Source organism: Panthera pardus, unplaced genomic scaffold (assembly GCF_024362965.1).
Source record: "Panthera pardus isolate Hobbes unplaced genomic scaffold, ASM2436296v1 HiC_scaffold_13, whole genome shotgun sequence".
Classification (NCBI taxonomy): domain Eukaryota; kingdom Metazoa; phylum Chordata; class Mammalia; order Carnivora; family Felidae; genus Panthera; species Panthera pardus.
In genome coordinates, this window is record NW_026526688.1 from 161,204,128 (window position 1) to 161,219,231 (window position 15,104).

Sequence of the window (15,104 nt, forward strand, 5' to 3'; positions counted from 1 at the left end):
CAAAAGCAAATAAATAAATCAAGAAAGACTTCTATTCAGCACTGGCTTTATTTAATGTTTAAGAATTCTAATAATTTAGGGGCGCCTGGGTGGCTCAGTCAGTTAAGCGTCCGACTTCGGCTCAGGTCACAATCTCTCAGTCCGTGAGTTCGAGCCCCATGTCGGGCTCTGTGCTGACTGCTCAGAGCCTAGAGCCTGGAGCCTGTTTCAGATTCTATGTCTCCCTCTCTCTCTGACCCTCCCCCGTTCATGCTCTGTCTCTCTCTGTCTCAAAAATAAATAAATGTTAAAAGAAAAAATTTAAAAGAAGAATTCTAATAATTTAATCTAGAAGACCTAATAGAATCTATCTAATAGGAAAAACAAAACAAAACACTAAAGACCAAAGCCGCTCAAGGCTTTGCCTTAAAATGGTTAGCCTCTAACATAAGTATGGCCTGGACACCCAAATGTTTGGAAGGTCATCTCAATCCTTAAAAAATGGCTGACAGTTTAGAAGGCAGAAAAACATTTCCACCTTCCAAAGAGGCAAAGTTCTAGTAACTGCTCTTGTCTCCTGGGGATCTTGAAAGGCACAGACCCAAAGTCCCCCAAATGAGCAATCCTTGAAGGCCACCCCATATTACCATTTTATCCTGGGGGAAGGTTCTTGAGACCTCCCACTGGGTGGGTGACCCAGAGGTCTTGCTGGCAGGCAGTCTAAGCCTTCTATCTACATGGCCAACTTGACAGGTCTGCCCTCGCCTTTGGCGAACGTGCTGGCATGTACCTTGTTTGCAGGGAGTTACCCTTAGAGTGGCTTCCCCTAGAAGAAGGATAGTTTAGCCATTCAAAAGTAGACTTAACCATAACCAGGGGTGCCTGGGTGGTTCAGTTGGTTGAGCGTCCAACTTAGGCTCCAGTCACGATCTCGCGGTTCAGGAGTTCGAGCCCCGCATCGGGCTCTGTGCTGACAGCTCAGAGCCTGGAGCCTGCTTCGGATTCTGTGTCTCCCTCTCTCTCTGCCCCTCCCTCACTCACACTCTACGTCTCAAAAATAAATAAACATTAAAAAAAATTTTAAAAACTATAACCAAAAACACATAAAGGGCAGCCCAGATTTTGCAAATGTGGTCAAAGAGAAACTTTCTCTTCAAGAGGCCTTATTCCAGATGATTTACTAGTTTGACTGATACAGGTACACTGTATGATCTATAAATAATTGCTCATGCCAGACAGGATGTTAATTACATGATACGGTGATGTGAAAATAATGCATTATTTAGCATTTCCTTAAATTGTTTCAAGCCCCTGTTAACACTCTGCTGTAAATAATGTAGAGTTGGAAACTTTGAGAGCTAACTTGGTACAGTTTGAAGGTCATTTGGATAGCCAATCTAGCTTAACTTTCCATGTGTTCCACGTATGCCCACTGGTGAAGGGCAAGCCCCAGAGTTCTCCATATCTCACTTGTCCTGTCTGCCTTACTTTACTTCCACCTGAGTACCACAGTACTCTGACTCCACTGGCTAGGTTTGTCCTGAAAGGGGAGACCTTTAAGACTGGAGAGAGATCTATTTATGGCCCCTAGATATCATTTACCACATATTTTAGAATCATAATGCTCGTCTGGAAATGTTATCAGATAATGTGTTAAAGAGGCATTTGAAGGTTACTGGCATATCAAAACCAAAATGAAAGTCTCACTCAAACGGTTAGCACATCTATTGTCAAAAAGAGAAGAGATAACAAATGTTGACAAGGGCATGGAGACAAGGGAAGCCTCACACACTGTTGGTGGGAATGCAAACTGGTGCAGCCACTCTGGAAAACAGCATGGAGGTTCCCTAAGTCATTAAAAATACAACTACCAGGGGTGCCTGGGTGGCGCAGTCGCTTGGGTGTCCGACTTCGGCTGAGGTCATGATCTCACTGTTCGTGGGTTGGAGCCCCGTATCAGTCTCTGTGCCGATGGCTCAGAGCCTGGAGCCTGCTTCCGATTCTGTGTCTCCCTCTCTCTCTGCCCCTCCCCCACTTGAGCTCTGTCTCTGTCTCTCAAAAATAAATACATATAAAAACAAAATTAAAAAAAAAATAGATAGATAGATAAGATCCAGCAATCCCACTTCTTGGTATATATCCCAAAGAAACAAAACCATTACCTTCAAGAGACATCTGCACTCCAGTGCTCAGTGGATCCACACCACATATTTATCAGTGGATAAATGTGTACCCCACACACAGGAATATTACTCAGCCTTAAAAAAGAAGGAAATCCTGCCATCTGTGACAACATGGATAAACCCAGAGGGCATTATATTATACGAAATAAGTCAGACGTGGAAAGACAAATATTGCACGGGATCACTTAAATGGAGTCTTTAAAAAAAAAAGAAGTTCGGGGCACCTGGGTGGCTCAGTCGGTTAAGCGTCCGACTTCAGGTCATGATCTCACGCTCTGTGAGTTCGAGCCCCGCGTCGGGCTCTGTGCTGACCACTCAGAGCATGGAGTCTGCTTCAGATTCTCTGTCTCCCCCTCTCTCTGCCCCTCCCCTGCTCATGCTCTGTCTCTCTCTGTCTCAAAAATAAATAAAAACATTTAAAAAAAAAATGAAGTTCATCAAAAAAGAGTAGCAAAAGGGTTGTCAGGGCCTAAGGGATGAAGGAATTAGGAAGAAGTATTAAAGGAGTACAAAGGGGCAGGTATAAGATGAATAAGGTCTGAGAATCTAATGAGTTATATGGCGATCATAGTTGACAACACCGTATTATATAATCAAAATTTGTCAAGAAAGTAGAACTTCAATGTTCTCACCAAAAAACAAAACAAATTACTCTCCCCCCACCCCCAAAATCCAGAAAACCGAAAATAAAAAGGGTAAATATATAAGGGGATGAATATGTTAATTAAGTGGATAGGGGAATCTTCTCAAAATGTTTACATTCATCAAAATCATCATATATACACTTTGAATATCTTACAATTTTGTCAATGATGCCTCAATAAAGCTGGAAAAAAGTTACTGGACCTTCTTAAAATCATTCCAGAGGTTTGAAAACCAACTGCTGATCATATGATCATATCATAACTGATATGATCATAACTGATACATATCATAACTGATGATCATATCAATCATACTTTCTTTCCACAGTTGTGTAGGTTACTTCAGGACTCACCTGGGATATTTGAAAGTGTATGCCAAAATAAACGTAAAAAATATGTACATTACTGATTAACACTTAAGTCTGCTATAAGGTTCAAAATATTCAAGAATATTGGGTGGTGACGGAAAAGAGAAGTGGATAATTTAGAGTTAAATGTACATTTGGCCTTTTATTTGTGCTGGATCTGGTAAAAAACCTTACCGTGTGACATTTATTGTAGGCAAGGAGACCAGAAGTTTCCAATGGAGTATCACAGGCCATGTATAGAATCTCAGTGGTGTCATCTTTCTTATACCTCCAGGAATTTTGGAAAGAGTAGTACCTATTAAAAAAGCACTTTTGGGGGGCACCTGGGTGGCTCAGTTGGTTAAGCATCCGACCTCGGCTCAGTCCGTGAGTTCGAGCCCCACGTCCGGCTCTGTGCTGACAGCGCAGAGCCTGGAGACTGCTTCAGATTCTGTGTCTTCCTCTCTCTCTACCCCTCCCTGCTCACACACACACACTCTCTCTCTCAAAAATAAATAAATGTTGAAAAAATTTAAAAAAAATAATAAATCACTTTTGGGGCACCTGGGTGGCTCAGTCAGTTAAGCATCCAACTCTTGGTTTTGGCTCAGGTCATGATCTCGTGGTTCGTGAGATCAAGTCCCATGTTGGGCTCTGCACTGACAGCACGGAGCCTGCTTGGGATTCTCTCTCTCTCTCTCTCTCTCTCTCTCTCTCTCTCTCTCTCTCTCTCCCCCCCCCCCCCCGACCCCGCTCTCTCCTCTCTCTCTCAAAATAAATAAACTTAAAAAAAAGAGAAAGCACTTTATTATGTCATTGTATCTAAATACAATGACATAATAAAGTGCTTTCTCTTCATATATATATATATATATATATATATATATACACACATACATACATACACGTATATATACATACATATACGTACACGTATATGTATGTATATATACGTATATATATAAGAAAACACGTTTGGATAGTTCTGTACATTTTAGAATGCTACTTTCCTCCCAATTTTAATTGACAAAGAAAACAAATGGACATTTAACTCACCCAAGATATCAAACTTCTTTAGAGAAGTAAGAATCTGATTTCTGTATGCATCTTCAATAAGCAGTTAAAGGGTGATTATAGTAATGCAAATTCAATGCAAAGAGTCACTGGCTTTTCGTGTGTGTGTGTGTGTGTGTGTGTGTGTGTGTGTGTGTTTTAAGTTTATTTATTTATTTTGAGAGACAGAGAGAGAGCGCACAAGTGGGGAAGGGGCAGAGAGAGGGAAAGACAGAATCCCAAGCAGACCCTGTACTGCAGAGCCTGATGTGGGGCCTGAGCTCACAAAAGGCGAGATCATGACCTGAACCGAAGTCAGACACTTAACCGACTGAGCCACCCAGGCGCCCCTCTTCTGTTGCGTCTTAGCAAAAACTCCCATCAGTTTCCACTGGAAGTTCTGCTCAAAAATGGCAAACATGTTATAGCTCTTGCCTGCCTTTATAAATCACTTTTAATACCACAGAGCCAACAGTCAACAGAACAGACCCATGTAAATCATGGCTTGGTTAGAGAAGTTAAAAACAGACTTAAAACATTTTCAAATTTAATATGCTACATATTTTTCTCTAACACAAACTGACAGAACATGGTATTTTTTAAAGCCTCCCACATAAGCAATTAAAACATACACACATGCACACACTCAGGGTACTCAAATCTACATGTGGAGTTTTTAAAACAAGTGAATTTTTCAACCATCAAACATTGAACCATTCAAAATCATGGATTTTCATAAGCATTTCAGCTGAATCTATTACGCAATTATGCATTAATGCCACTGAGTAAAAGTCACTGAATTTCTGCACTAATATCATGCATTTATTATCCTGATTTCTATCAATTCTAATTTTTGCAGAGCACAATTCCTTTCATCCTTGGGGCTAAGCTTATTTACAGAATAAATCACACAGTAGATCTTCATATGGATTTGGCTCAGCTAAAGTGTTATGTCAAAATGGACACAACTCTCCAATTTAAACTTTCAAAACTATTTTTAGCGTTTGCCTTTAAAATTTCACATTAAAAAATCTTTTTCAAAGAAGAAAAAAATCAACAAGGAAATTAGCTAACTTGATCTGTGAACAGCAACCGAACATACTTCACAAGAGGCCTGATGTTTTTGAGTTTCACACAAAAATACTACCTCTGTCAGGGGCAGCTGAGTGGCTCGGTTGGTTGAGCGCCCGACTCTTGATTTTGGCTCAGGTCATAATCTGGTAGTTTGTGGGATCGAGCCCTGCTGACAGTGTGGGACTTGCTTGGGATTCTCTCTCTCTCCCTCTCTCTTGGCCCCTCTCCTGCTCACACACACACTCTCTCTCTCAAAATAAATAAACTTAAAAACAAACACTACCTCTGTCAAAGCATTGGGAGATAAGGAAATCCAATGTGGAAGGTCAGTGAAAAGAAATGGCTACTGTTAGTTAAGTGTTTGTAATGAACTGACATCAATGAAAGATTTCTTGAAGAACCTTAACCCACGGGGTCAGACAACACTCTTGTCTGTGTGCCCAGTGTCATGAAGCAGAAGCTCAGGAAATGTTAGGTGCATGTCTGTGACCCAGGCCCCAGCAGAAACAAAAGGCCTTCTGCACCAACGGGGAATCCGAGAAAAAATTCATTTGCGAAGCTTAATGCCGTTTCTTATCCAGTTTCAAAACAAGCATGAGTTCACCAGCAGAGGTGACTAACACTGATCCTGCTGGATGGCAAATTAGCCTGGTAAGTAAAATGGCAGCAATTTTGTCACCAGAGAAAAGTAAGGGTGACTTCAGAGACATCTTTCTAAGGTCAATGACTCACGGCTAACTGGCAGACCAGACTAGCAAATGGAAGCATGAAAAAGGGGAAAGAGACAGATCTCAGTGTCTCCTTGACCTTGAAGCCAGGGAAAGAAGAGACGCAAAACGCACTTCATTTTATAAAATTCCCAACTACTGAGCTTCTCAAAGTGAGGTCTGTGGGGCAGGCCATGGCCATGATCCGCTGTTCCTGGTCAACGAGAGTTAAGTACACAACCTGATAATAAGCATTTACAAGGAGCAATCTGACAGTCATTTTTCTATCTATTGAATCTCACAATTTAAAAAAATCAAATGTGGGTTTTGCATATGTCTGTTCTTTTTCATTTCACTTTCCTAGTGCCTGGCTCTTACCATATTTTTTTCAAGTTTCTTTTTTTTGAGAGAGAGAGAGAGAGAGAGAGAGAGAGAACGAACCAGCAGGGGAGGAGCAGAGAGAGAGAGAGAGAGAGAGAGAGGAGGGACAGAGGATCCGAAATGGGCTCTGCACTGGCAGCAGAGAGCCCTACACGGGGCTCAAATCCATGAACCATGAGATCATGACCTGAGCCGAAGTCGGATGCTGAACCGACTGAGCCGCCCAGGCATCCTGGCTCTTGCTGCATTTTACAGAAAGTACTGATCCAGAATAAACTGGAAAAAAAAAAGGAAAGGTCCTTTACCACAGATATTTGGGAAACACTGCACCAGAACACCCAAAAATTTAGTTTTGTGTGGACAATGTGCATATTAGCCTGTAAGGATATTGATTTACCTGCAACCGTCTCTTAAATTACTTGAATATTGAGATTTTGCAGAAGCAGATCATTTTGCCCATGTGTAATATGCTAAACTCCTCTGATTAACACCTGAATTAATCTGGAGATGCCTGGAATGCAGGCCAATGAGATACCATATAATCAAAGCTGTTCAGAGGAACTGCGATGTTAACACGATTTCCTCCAAAAAAGAGGCAAGTTCTGTGGTCAACCAAGCTTGGGCTGCACACAGCATTTTACCCGCCCTCCTGGGGAGGCATAACACACACCAGCACGGTAAGGATCCTGAGAAGGCCTGTAGTTCAGAAACTTGTTTAGCTCCACAGACGTGACGCTCTTGATGTAAACACGTTAAGAACATCTTGTGCTTGGAAATGAAGGTCTAGTTAAAAGACTCCAGAAGAGCAATCAAAAACCTGCCCTAAATGGCACTTACTAGCTGTTTCCTGTCTACCCTTGAAATGGATCATGCTACCTGCCGCATACCGCGGAGCTTCGGCATCAATGAACTTGTAAACTCACTTCTGAGCAGGCAAGCTCCTTCAGGACAAGAAACCGGCGCCCATTCTTTGTTCTCACCAGCATACAGGAAGTGCCCAGCACAGTGACTAACTTGTCTCCTAGGGAATGTTCTGGGTTGTCTCCTTATCCCCCCCGCACCCCCCACCCCAGCAACACGCACCCAGGACGGCTAATTCCGATGGGTCATTTTGTTGGCCACTCCTTGGAATTCTGTGTCTTTGGAGCCCTCCCGTGCCCTGGTGCCCTGGCTGGTGCGGTATGGCAGGCACCTGCTATCCTTCCTTGGAAATGCAGATAGGCCCCCAGAGTAGAGCCAGGGGAAAAGCCCAGCACACAGCAGAAGCCCCAGCTGGTGGGCATGCTCCCTTGGCCTCAACCTCTGGGCAAAGACATTTCTCCAAGATGTTGTGGGGGCCACAGCGGGGCAGGACTCAGGTGTTCCGGTTCCCATGTCCAAAGCCAGCCTCCCATCCTAAACCACCTGCTTCCTCTCCTTAGTACCCATGTGCTACGCAGGAGAGTCCTATGGAGCTGGATCGATATTGCCTCCGCCTTAGTAGAACAATCAAAACACAAATAATCTCACAACCCCGAAAAAGAAAGCACTGTCACAAAGAAATCATGTCAGAGCTTGATAGCATCTCTTACCCAACTAACACCATAATCCAGGTCTCATTCAACCTCTGCCTCCCCATTTCAACAATCAATAATAATACGTTTTCCCTCAAACGACAGTTATTTTTAACTTCTAGGGCTCCTCTGTTTGCCTCAAAGGCAGAACCCAGAATCCGAGCGCCCTCCACAAGGTCGTGCGGTCAGTGAGATGTAGGACAAGGAATTGGCTTTCGTACACATTCTTCCAACCACCAAACCACGGGGTCTTTGTTAAGGTCAAAATTATCATGAAACATTATTTACACAGCACACAATGAGCTCAGTTCTGCAGCTGTTACAAACACGAGCCACAACTTAAAATAATAAAAAATAAAAAGATAAGAACCCATTTGTTTTACTCACTGTTCACGTAAACATTCAATGTCACGGAAGAATTGACATCGGAATTGGACACTTGAAACGTGTAAGTGCCTCCTTCGTTCCCTTTTAATCTGGTTAGGTGAAGTTCACTCACATATCTACACACACACACACACACAGGGAAAAAAAAAAAAAAAAGGCAATAAATCAATCACTTGTGAAGGGCCTGCCTCAAGTGAGTGTTTTATCCACCATTTCTGTCTGGAAATACACACCTGTTTGAGGAAAAATAAGACTCACTTAACTCAGTATTAACAAGATCCACATTAGCAAATATAAACATATACACCTATATTTACCTTGGGACAAAATGGCTGCCCAGTGAGGGTGCTGAGTGGGGAGAGGCAATGCAGCCTCCTCCCGGTCCCTGGCTGGCCTCTTGTCCGTGGTCCCTCTCTGCCCACGGTCCTTCACTCAGTCTCCTCCCCACCGGTGTCCTGAGCTCACCTGCCCCGCTGTGCTTTCACAACACTCACCTGGAAGGACCCAAGCCTGGCAGGCATCTACACGGAGTTGTCTCCATGCAGAGAGCAAAGTCGACACTGTGGGCCCTCACCTTCCTTCTTGCAACTCCATAATCTCCTGGTTTTCCTCCCATGCCCAGCACCTCTTCCTAGAGTCCTTCGTAGTACCTGACATTGAAGCTTCTCTTTTATGGCAGGGCCGGCAGATATGGCTATGTAGACAGAGTGTGGAGTTCTGCCAGAAGCCCTGGACACAACCGTCTCAACGTGACCCTGAGCAATCTACTCTCGCACCGAACTACTCGCTGTTTGCTCACAACTTTCAAATCTTTACCTCCAGTTCAGACTTCTCAGTCCTACGCCTCCTCTACAGAGCTATTTTCAAGCCCCCAACCCCTGCCCTGTGGGTACAGCTAATGATGACTCACACCTGTGACGTCCTCCCAAGTCTTGCCCTTGGGCACTTAGGCCCACTTGAAAGTTGACTGCCATCCAGGTCTACAGCAATGAGTGACCGCCCATGGAGAGGGACAAAAAGCCAGCTCCAGAGGACCCCTGAGATCAGCCTACTGCTCACCCATATCCTTTTTTTCCTCCTTTATCCTCCCCACCCTGCTCTCCTACTCCCTGGAAGGTCTCTCTTCCCCTTAATGAAGCCCTTGACCCAGAATCCCTGTCTCAGGCTCTGCTTCGAGGGAACCTGACCTAGGATACTTCCTACCTGAACATCTACTAGAGAGCCCATGGTCAACCTCAATTTCAACAAACACCAAGCCGAACTCACAGTATTTGCCCCTGCCAACCTTTCCTCCTCCTTGAATGGCATCACCCCTCGCCATCCAACGTGGCTGACGGACACAGGATCCGAAGGGACATCTTCAGCAGCTACTTCTCTCTCCCACCCCCTCAACCACTGAGTATTCCTGTGGAGGCGGCCTGGATGCCTCCCAAATCCATTCCCTTCCTTCCCACCCTTCCATCTTGGCCCAGGACAACATCATCTCTCACCCACATTGCTGTAACAGCCCATAGTTTCTGACTGGAAAAAAATACAAAGTCTAAGTGGGCATCTACCTCTGGTAGCCATTTTGATCTTGGTCAAGTTACTTAACTCATTTGTGTCTGTTTCCTCTTCTACAGAAATGATGAAAATAAGAGTGCCTGATCATGGGGCTTGTGGAGGACTAAAATTATTGACTCACTATATGTCAGGTACTTAGAACAGTGCAACACAGTCAAAAACACCTGCAGCTTACAAGAAGGAAGCTACTTTGCCTAGTTTACTCTTTTAATTTTTAAAATCATTTTTATTGTATTTATTTTTCTTTACTAGTTTTCTTTTACTTGTTACTATTTTATGATTGCTTCTATTTTCATCATAAATCTGTTGAGGATCAAATGAGAGGGGTGTGTGTTATGACAGAACTTGGGTTCACTGCCTGGCCCAGAGCTACCGAATGAGGCTTTAGTTACCTTACATTTTTAAAAAAAAGGATTCAAGGCACTAACTCTCCTCTTTCTGTGGAAAAAAAAAAAAAAAAAAAGATTTCAATGTGTCTCTAGCACATGCCAGTCACTGCTCGGAACTAGCCTCAGAACTCTGGGAGCAAACGATCTTCCATTTCACAAATGAGAAAACTGAGGCACGGACTTCCATGCGTGCTCTAATCACAAAGCGAAAGGAAATACTGGTGTAAAGACTCAGGAAGCAGGCCCAAACTTCTTTCCACACCAGGTGTCTTCTCATACATCTATGGGTCACAGACACAGGCCCTGGTAAGCCAAGGAGAGACGGGGAAAACATCTGATCCCCAGCGTAAGGCTCTTTTCTTACCTGATATTACTTTCGTTGTCAGACTTGGGATAATCTTCCCATTTATCAGTGAGGGTTCTGTTCATATAGACCCACCGTTGGTGCTCAGGCTTGGGATATGCCTCATATTCGACAATCAGATCCACATTCTCTCCGTCATTCACGAATATTGTGGTATTCATCATCGGGAAGATGTGAATGAATCCTTTAGCTGATTATAACAAAATAGAACAGGAAGAAACTATTATGCACAGCCATCCAACGGAAAACCCAACTTCACCTTTGGCTTACAAAAGTAACTGGCTGGTTTCAGAAAGGATGCACTTGAAATGTTTATTCTCCCTTCTCTGTCTCTTAAGGAACTCTCTTCAAGAGCTAGCACCACCCTGTAAGTCTTCTAGAACTACTTCTTAGGTTAGAAAGTGTTGGGACTAAATGGTTAGCCCACACCCAGACCCAGTACAATTGTATATGTGATAAGAAGGTGTCAAAAGTCAAGAGGGGGGAAGAGAGCTCAAATTGTCAATAAAGGTGTTGAAAGAACGCCATTTAGTATTTGAAGAAAAATAAACCTGTTACCTCCTCATCATGTAATATATCACAGATGAAATCAAGTACAGCATTTTATTTAAAAAAAAAAAAAAATTTTTAATGTTTATTTATTTTTGAGACAGAGAGAGACAGAGCATGAACGGGGGAGGGGCAGAGAGAGAGGGAGACACAGAATGTGAAGCAGGCTCCAGGCTCTGAGCTGTCAGCACAGAGCCCAACACGGGGCTCGAACTCACGGACCGTGAGATCATGACCTGAGCCGAAGTCGGACGCTTAACCGACTGAGCCACCCAGGTGCCCCAAGTACAGCATTTTAATAATCGAACTGTATCTTTAACTGACAACAGAATTAACTCCTATCAAACTTCTACAGAGGGGGCAGTTTTCTAGACGTTTTAGAAACAACAGAAGAGGGGAGCCTGGGTGGCTCAGTTGGTTAAACATCCAACTTCAGCTCAGGTCATGATCTCGTGGTTCCTGAGTTCGAGCTCCATCGGGCTCTGTGCTAACAGCTCAGAGCCTGGAGCCTGCTTTGGATTCTTTGTCTCGCTCTCTCTCTGCCTCTCCCCTGCTCACACTCTGTCTCTCTCCCTCTCAGAAATAACATTAAAAAAAAAAAAGAAAAGAAAAAAAAAAAAGAAACAACAGAAGAAACAAAATCAAATTATGAAAGTCCTAAGAATCTGAATACATAGCATTTTTAAATGTCTATACTGTAAAATTAAGGTAATAGGAAAAAGAACATGAAAATCAATAGATGGAAAATATTTAAACTAGTAAATCAGTTTTTTTTTAATTTGAGAAAGAGCCCAATAGGGAGAGAGGGGCAAGGGGGAGAAGGGAAAGGGGGAGGGAGAGGGAGGGAGGGAGGGAGGGAGAGAGAGAAAGAGAGAGAGAGAGAGAGAGAGAGAGAGAGAGAGAGAGAATCCCAAGCAGTCTCTACACTCAGCATGGAGCCCAACATGGGGCTCGATCTCACAACCTGAACCAAAATCAAGAAGAGTTGGACACTCAACCGACTAAGCCACCCAGGCACCCCTAAACTGGTAATTAAAAATAAGGCATCACTTTTCACTTCTTAAAAATAGCAAAACTTCAATAAAGCTGTTAAAAAATAAAGTCTATCCATCCTATGGAAAAATAGCAAAACTAATTTGAAAGAAACTCAGTAATTCTGCAAGTGTGGTAAAAGTAGCGTGCTGAATTACACACTGTAAATTGGCACAACTCTTTCAGAAAGCATTTAGCAATATAGATTTTCTATAATTATCTATTCTCTAATTTAACCCTGTAATTTCCGTTGGAGCATTCTTCTTTGTGGGTAGCTACATGCAAAAAGAACGGCTCTCTACCTTGGATATAATAATTTTAAAAATCAGGGCACTGGTGAGAAATGGTTCTATGACAATAATATAAGAAAGAGCTTGAAAAACACGTAATAAAATAATTGCCAATATTATTTTTATAGCCACCATTTATGGAATGCTTGCTATGTGCCAAGAACTGCCTTAAGTAGCTTGGCATTACATTTTAATTAACAATTATGACAAATATTTAATTCCATAACAATACTAGGGGAGAAAGCTTATAACTCCTAATGTATAGATGAAAGATATCCAGTCCTGGAAAGCTTAAGAGCTAGCTGCCCAAGGGCAGAGCCCAGATTTGAATACAGGTTTGTGAGACGCCAGGCTTGGCTTTTCTCACTGTAACATATCCCTAGATTCTCCATATAATACTTCCAGTTAGAGAGAGAGAGAATAAGCTTGTAGGCATCACCGAAACCCTGCTGCATACAAAAATACAAGCAATATACCAAATCTTAAAAATGGTTATGTCACATTTAGTGGGATTATGGGAGAGTTTTCATTTTATTCTTCTAATTCTTTTTCCAAATTTAGTAATTATAAACTTTTAAATACACTTTTCATTATTTTTGGCACTATTTGGCTACATATATTAAGGTCTCCCAGGAGTTGTCATTACAGCATTGGCTGCCTCTTGGTTTTCCTATAGATTCAGAAGAAAAAGTGGAGTCCAACTCTCCTTTGCAGTAATGGAAAAGGATCTGTCATAGGTGAGAATAAAAACTCATCCAAGTCAAAGTTGGAGATGGAAACCACCATCTTGTTCTAATACCCAAATCATAAATTAAAACCTCCTGTCATTTTTAAAGCAAATTTAGGTTAATTTTGAGGGAACAAATGTTTCATCTAAATGCTATGTTACAGTTTCCAGTTCTTAAGGTCATCAATTCAAATACACCCAAAGCAAAACACTCAAATATTCCAGACAATAATTGCACTGAAGTGAGTTCTCTCATTATCACCACATAGGTATACTACCGAAGTTTTCCTGAGTTTTCTAGAGTTCTTTACAGGCTCAATATAGTTTTATGTCCTATAGTGGAATAGAGCTTCAAATTCATGAAGTATAAGAGTTATTAGAATCAAAGAACTCCATCAGCGTTGTTTTAACAGAAAGTATGATTTTTTTCAGATACTTCTGCATTAAGAAGTTGGTGACGCAGTAACGTTTCATCAAGTGCAAACTCTATGCCAGGCACTTCTATAAAATCTATTGCCTTTTCTCCTCTCTGCAGCCTTTGGAGTTGGAGGCTGTGCTTCTCAGAAGAGGAAATACAGGCAGAGGTAAAGTAGGGTGCATTCAAAAGTCAGGTGGCACAGCTCCAATTCAAAACCAGGTGGGGACTATCCCAAAGCCACTGCACGTCATACGCACACTTGATCTTAGCTGAAAGGCCAAGAAGGGATCCACATCATATTCAAATCCGACCTCCAGCCCCAAAAGAAATGGCTTTTCTCTTTGTCTCCCTCTTTCTTGTCCTGTCCCAACCCATCCCGAAACAATACAAAACCAGATTCAGATTTCACAGCCACAAGCCCTTCCAGTTATACAGTTATATTCTTGGAAATTGATGAATGGATTTTAAAAATCTGATTACATACAATAATATGCTCAAAACATCCTTACTAATTGCTTTCTGGAGCTGAAGCTGATATATCAACATGCTCCCTAATCAACTTAGCAAATTAGCACTTATGGAGTTTAATATTTTAAAAGCATAGCTTTCTATTCAAATTAATAAATGGTTCACAATCACGTTTAGGGAAAAAGTAATAATACTCTTTCTGCACACTGACTCTATAATTGCAAGTAAAGGGTCTTTTCCACATTTAGTGTGTAATGCTTTCCATTACAACATGGGCAGAAACACCAAAATTATATGAGATTATTGTAGAATAAATCACAGACCTCTAACATTGCTTCATAAATTATTGAAGAAACATGGGGGAAAGAGGAGAAATGAAAACAAATATCACATCGTTTTATTATTGCTCATGAGGAAGTTTCACCACCATGCAAGTACTTAATCAAAGTCAAGCACTAAGAACATAACTGCACTAAAAAGACAAGAAAATAGATTAAATTCGAACAATACTCAAAAGACCAAAGAAAAAAAAAGTGTAAACAAAGTAATTTAAAAATTATTATTATTTCCAGGAAATCAAGAACAGTACTTCACTGCATTCTGTTCTCATTAAGTAGATCTTGGAAAATAAAGATTTGGTGAGATTTCCAGAGGAGGGAAGAAAAGGTTAAACCTTTACATAGTATGTACTAGCTAGATGCGCTTAGGACCATAGGTACCATGATCCAGTTTATGCTAGGTAGAACCAAGGACCTAACTAACCCCAGTGGGGTTCCTTCCTGAAGGTTTATGCTACGGCCTATAAGGCTACAAGACAGGGTGAAGTGAGGGGCATACTAGGAAGAAAAGGCCCAATTCAGCCCTTCCTGCAACAAATAAACCAGACCCCTGGGCGGTAAAAAAGATAAACCAAAGACTGAGGCGCCTCCCTAAAAGACGCAGAGAAATACTGTAGGCTCTCAGCACTTGCTCTCCTCCATAGAGAAAGTCTACACC

The 15,104-nt window shown here is 42.0% G+C and overlaps 1 protein-coding gene across 2 annotated transcripts in view; it reads right to left on the reverse strand.

Annotated features, from left to right (window-relative positions):
* The window catches only part of KIT (KIT proto-oncogene, receptor tyrosine kinase), an 86,422-nt gene that overhangs the window by 24,464 nt on the left and 46,854 nt on the right, over positions 1-15,104 (reverse strand). For both annotated transcript variants that reach the window (XM_019469682.2, XM_019469673.2), the window contains exons 6-7: positions 10,625-10,814; positions 8,309-8,424 (exon numbers count right to left, since the gene is read on the reverse strand). In XM_019469682.2, the coding sequence (XP_019325227.2) occupies positions 8,309-8,424; positions 10,625-10,814 (306 nt within the window). The remainder of the gene's footprint in view (positions 1-8,308; positions 8,425-10,624; positions 10,815-15,104) is intronic.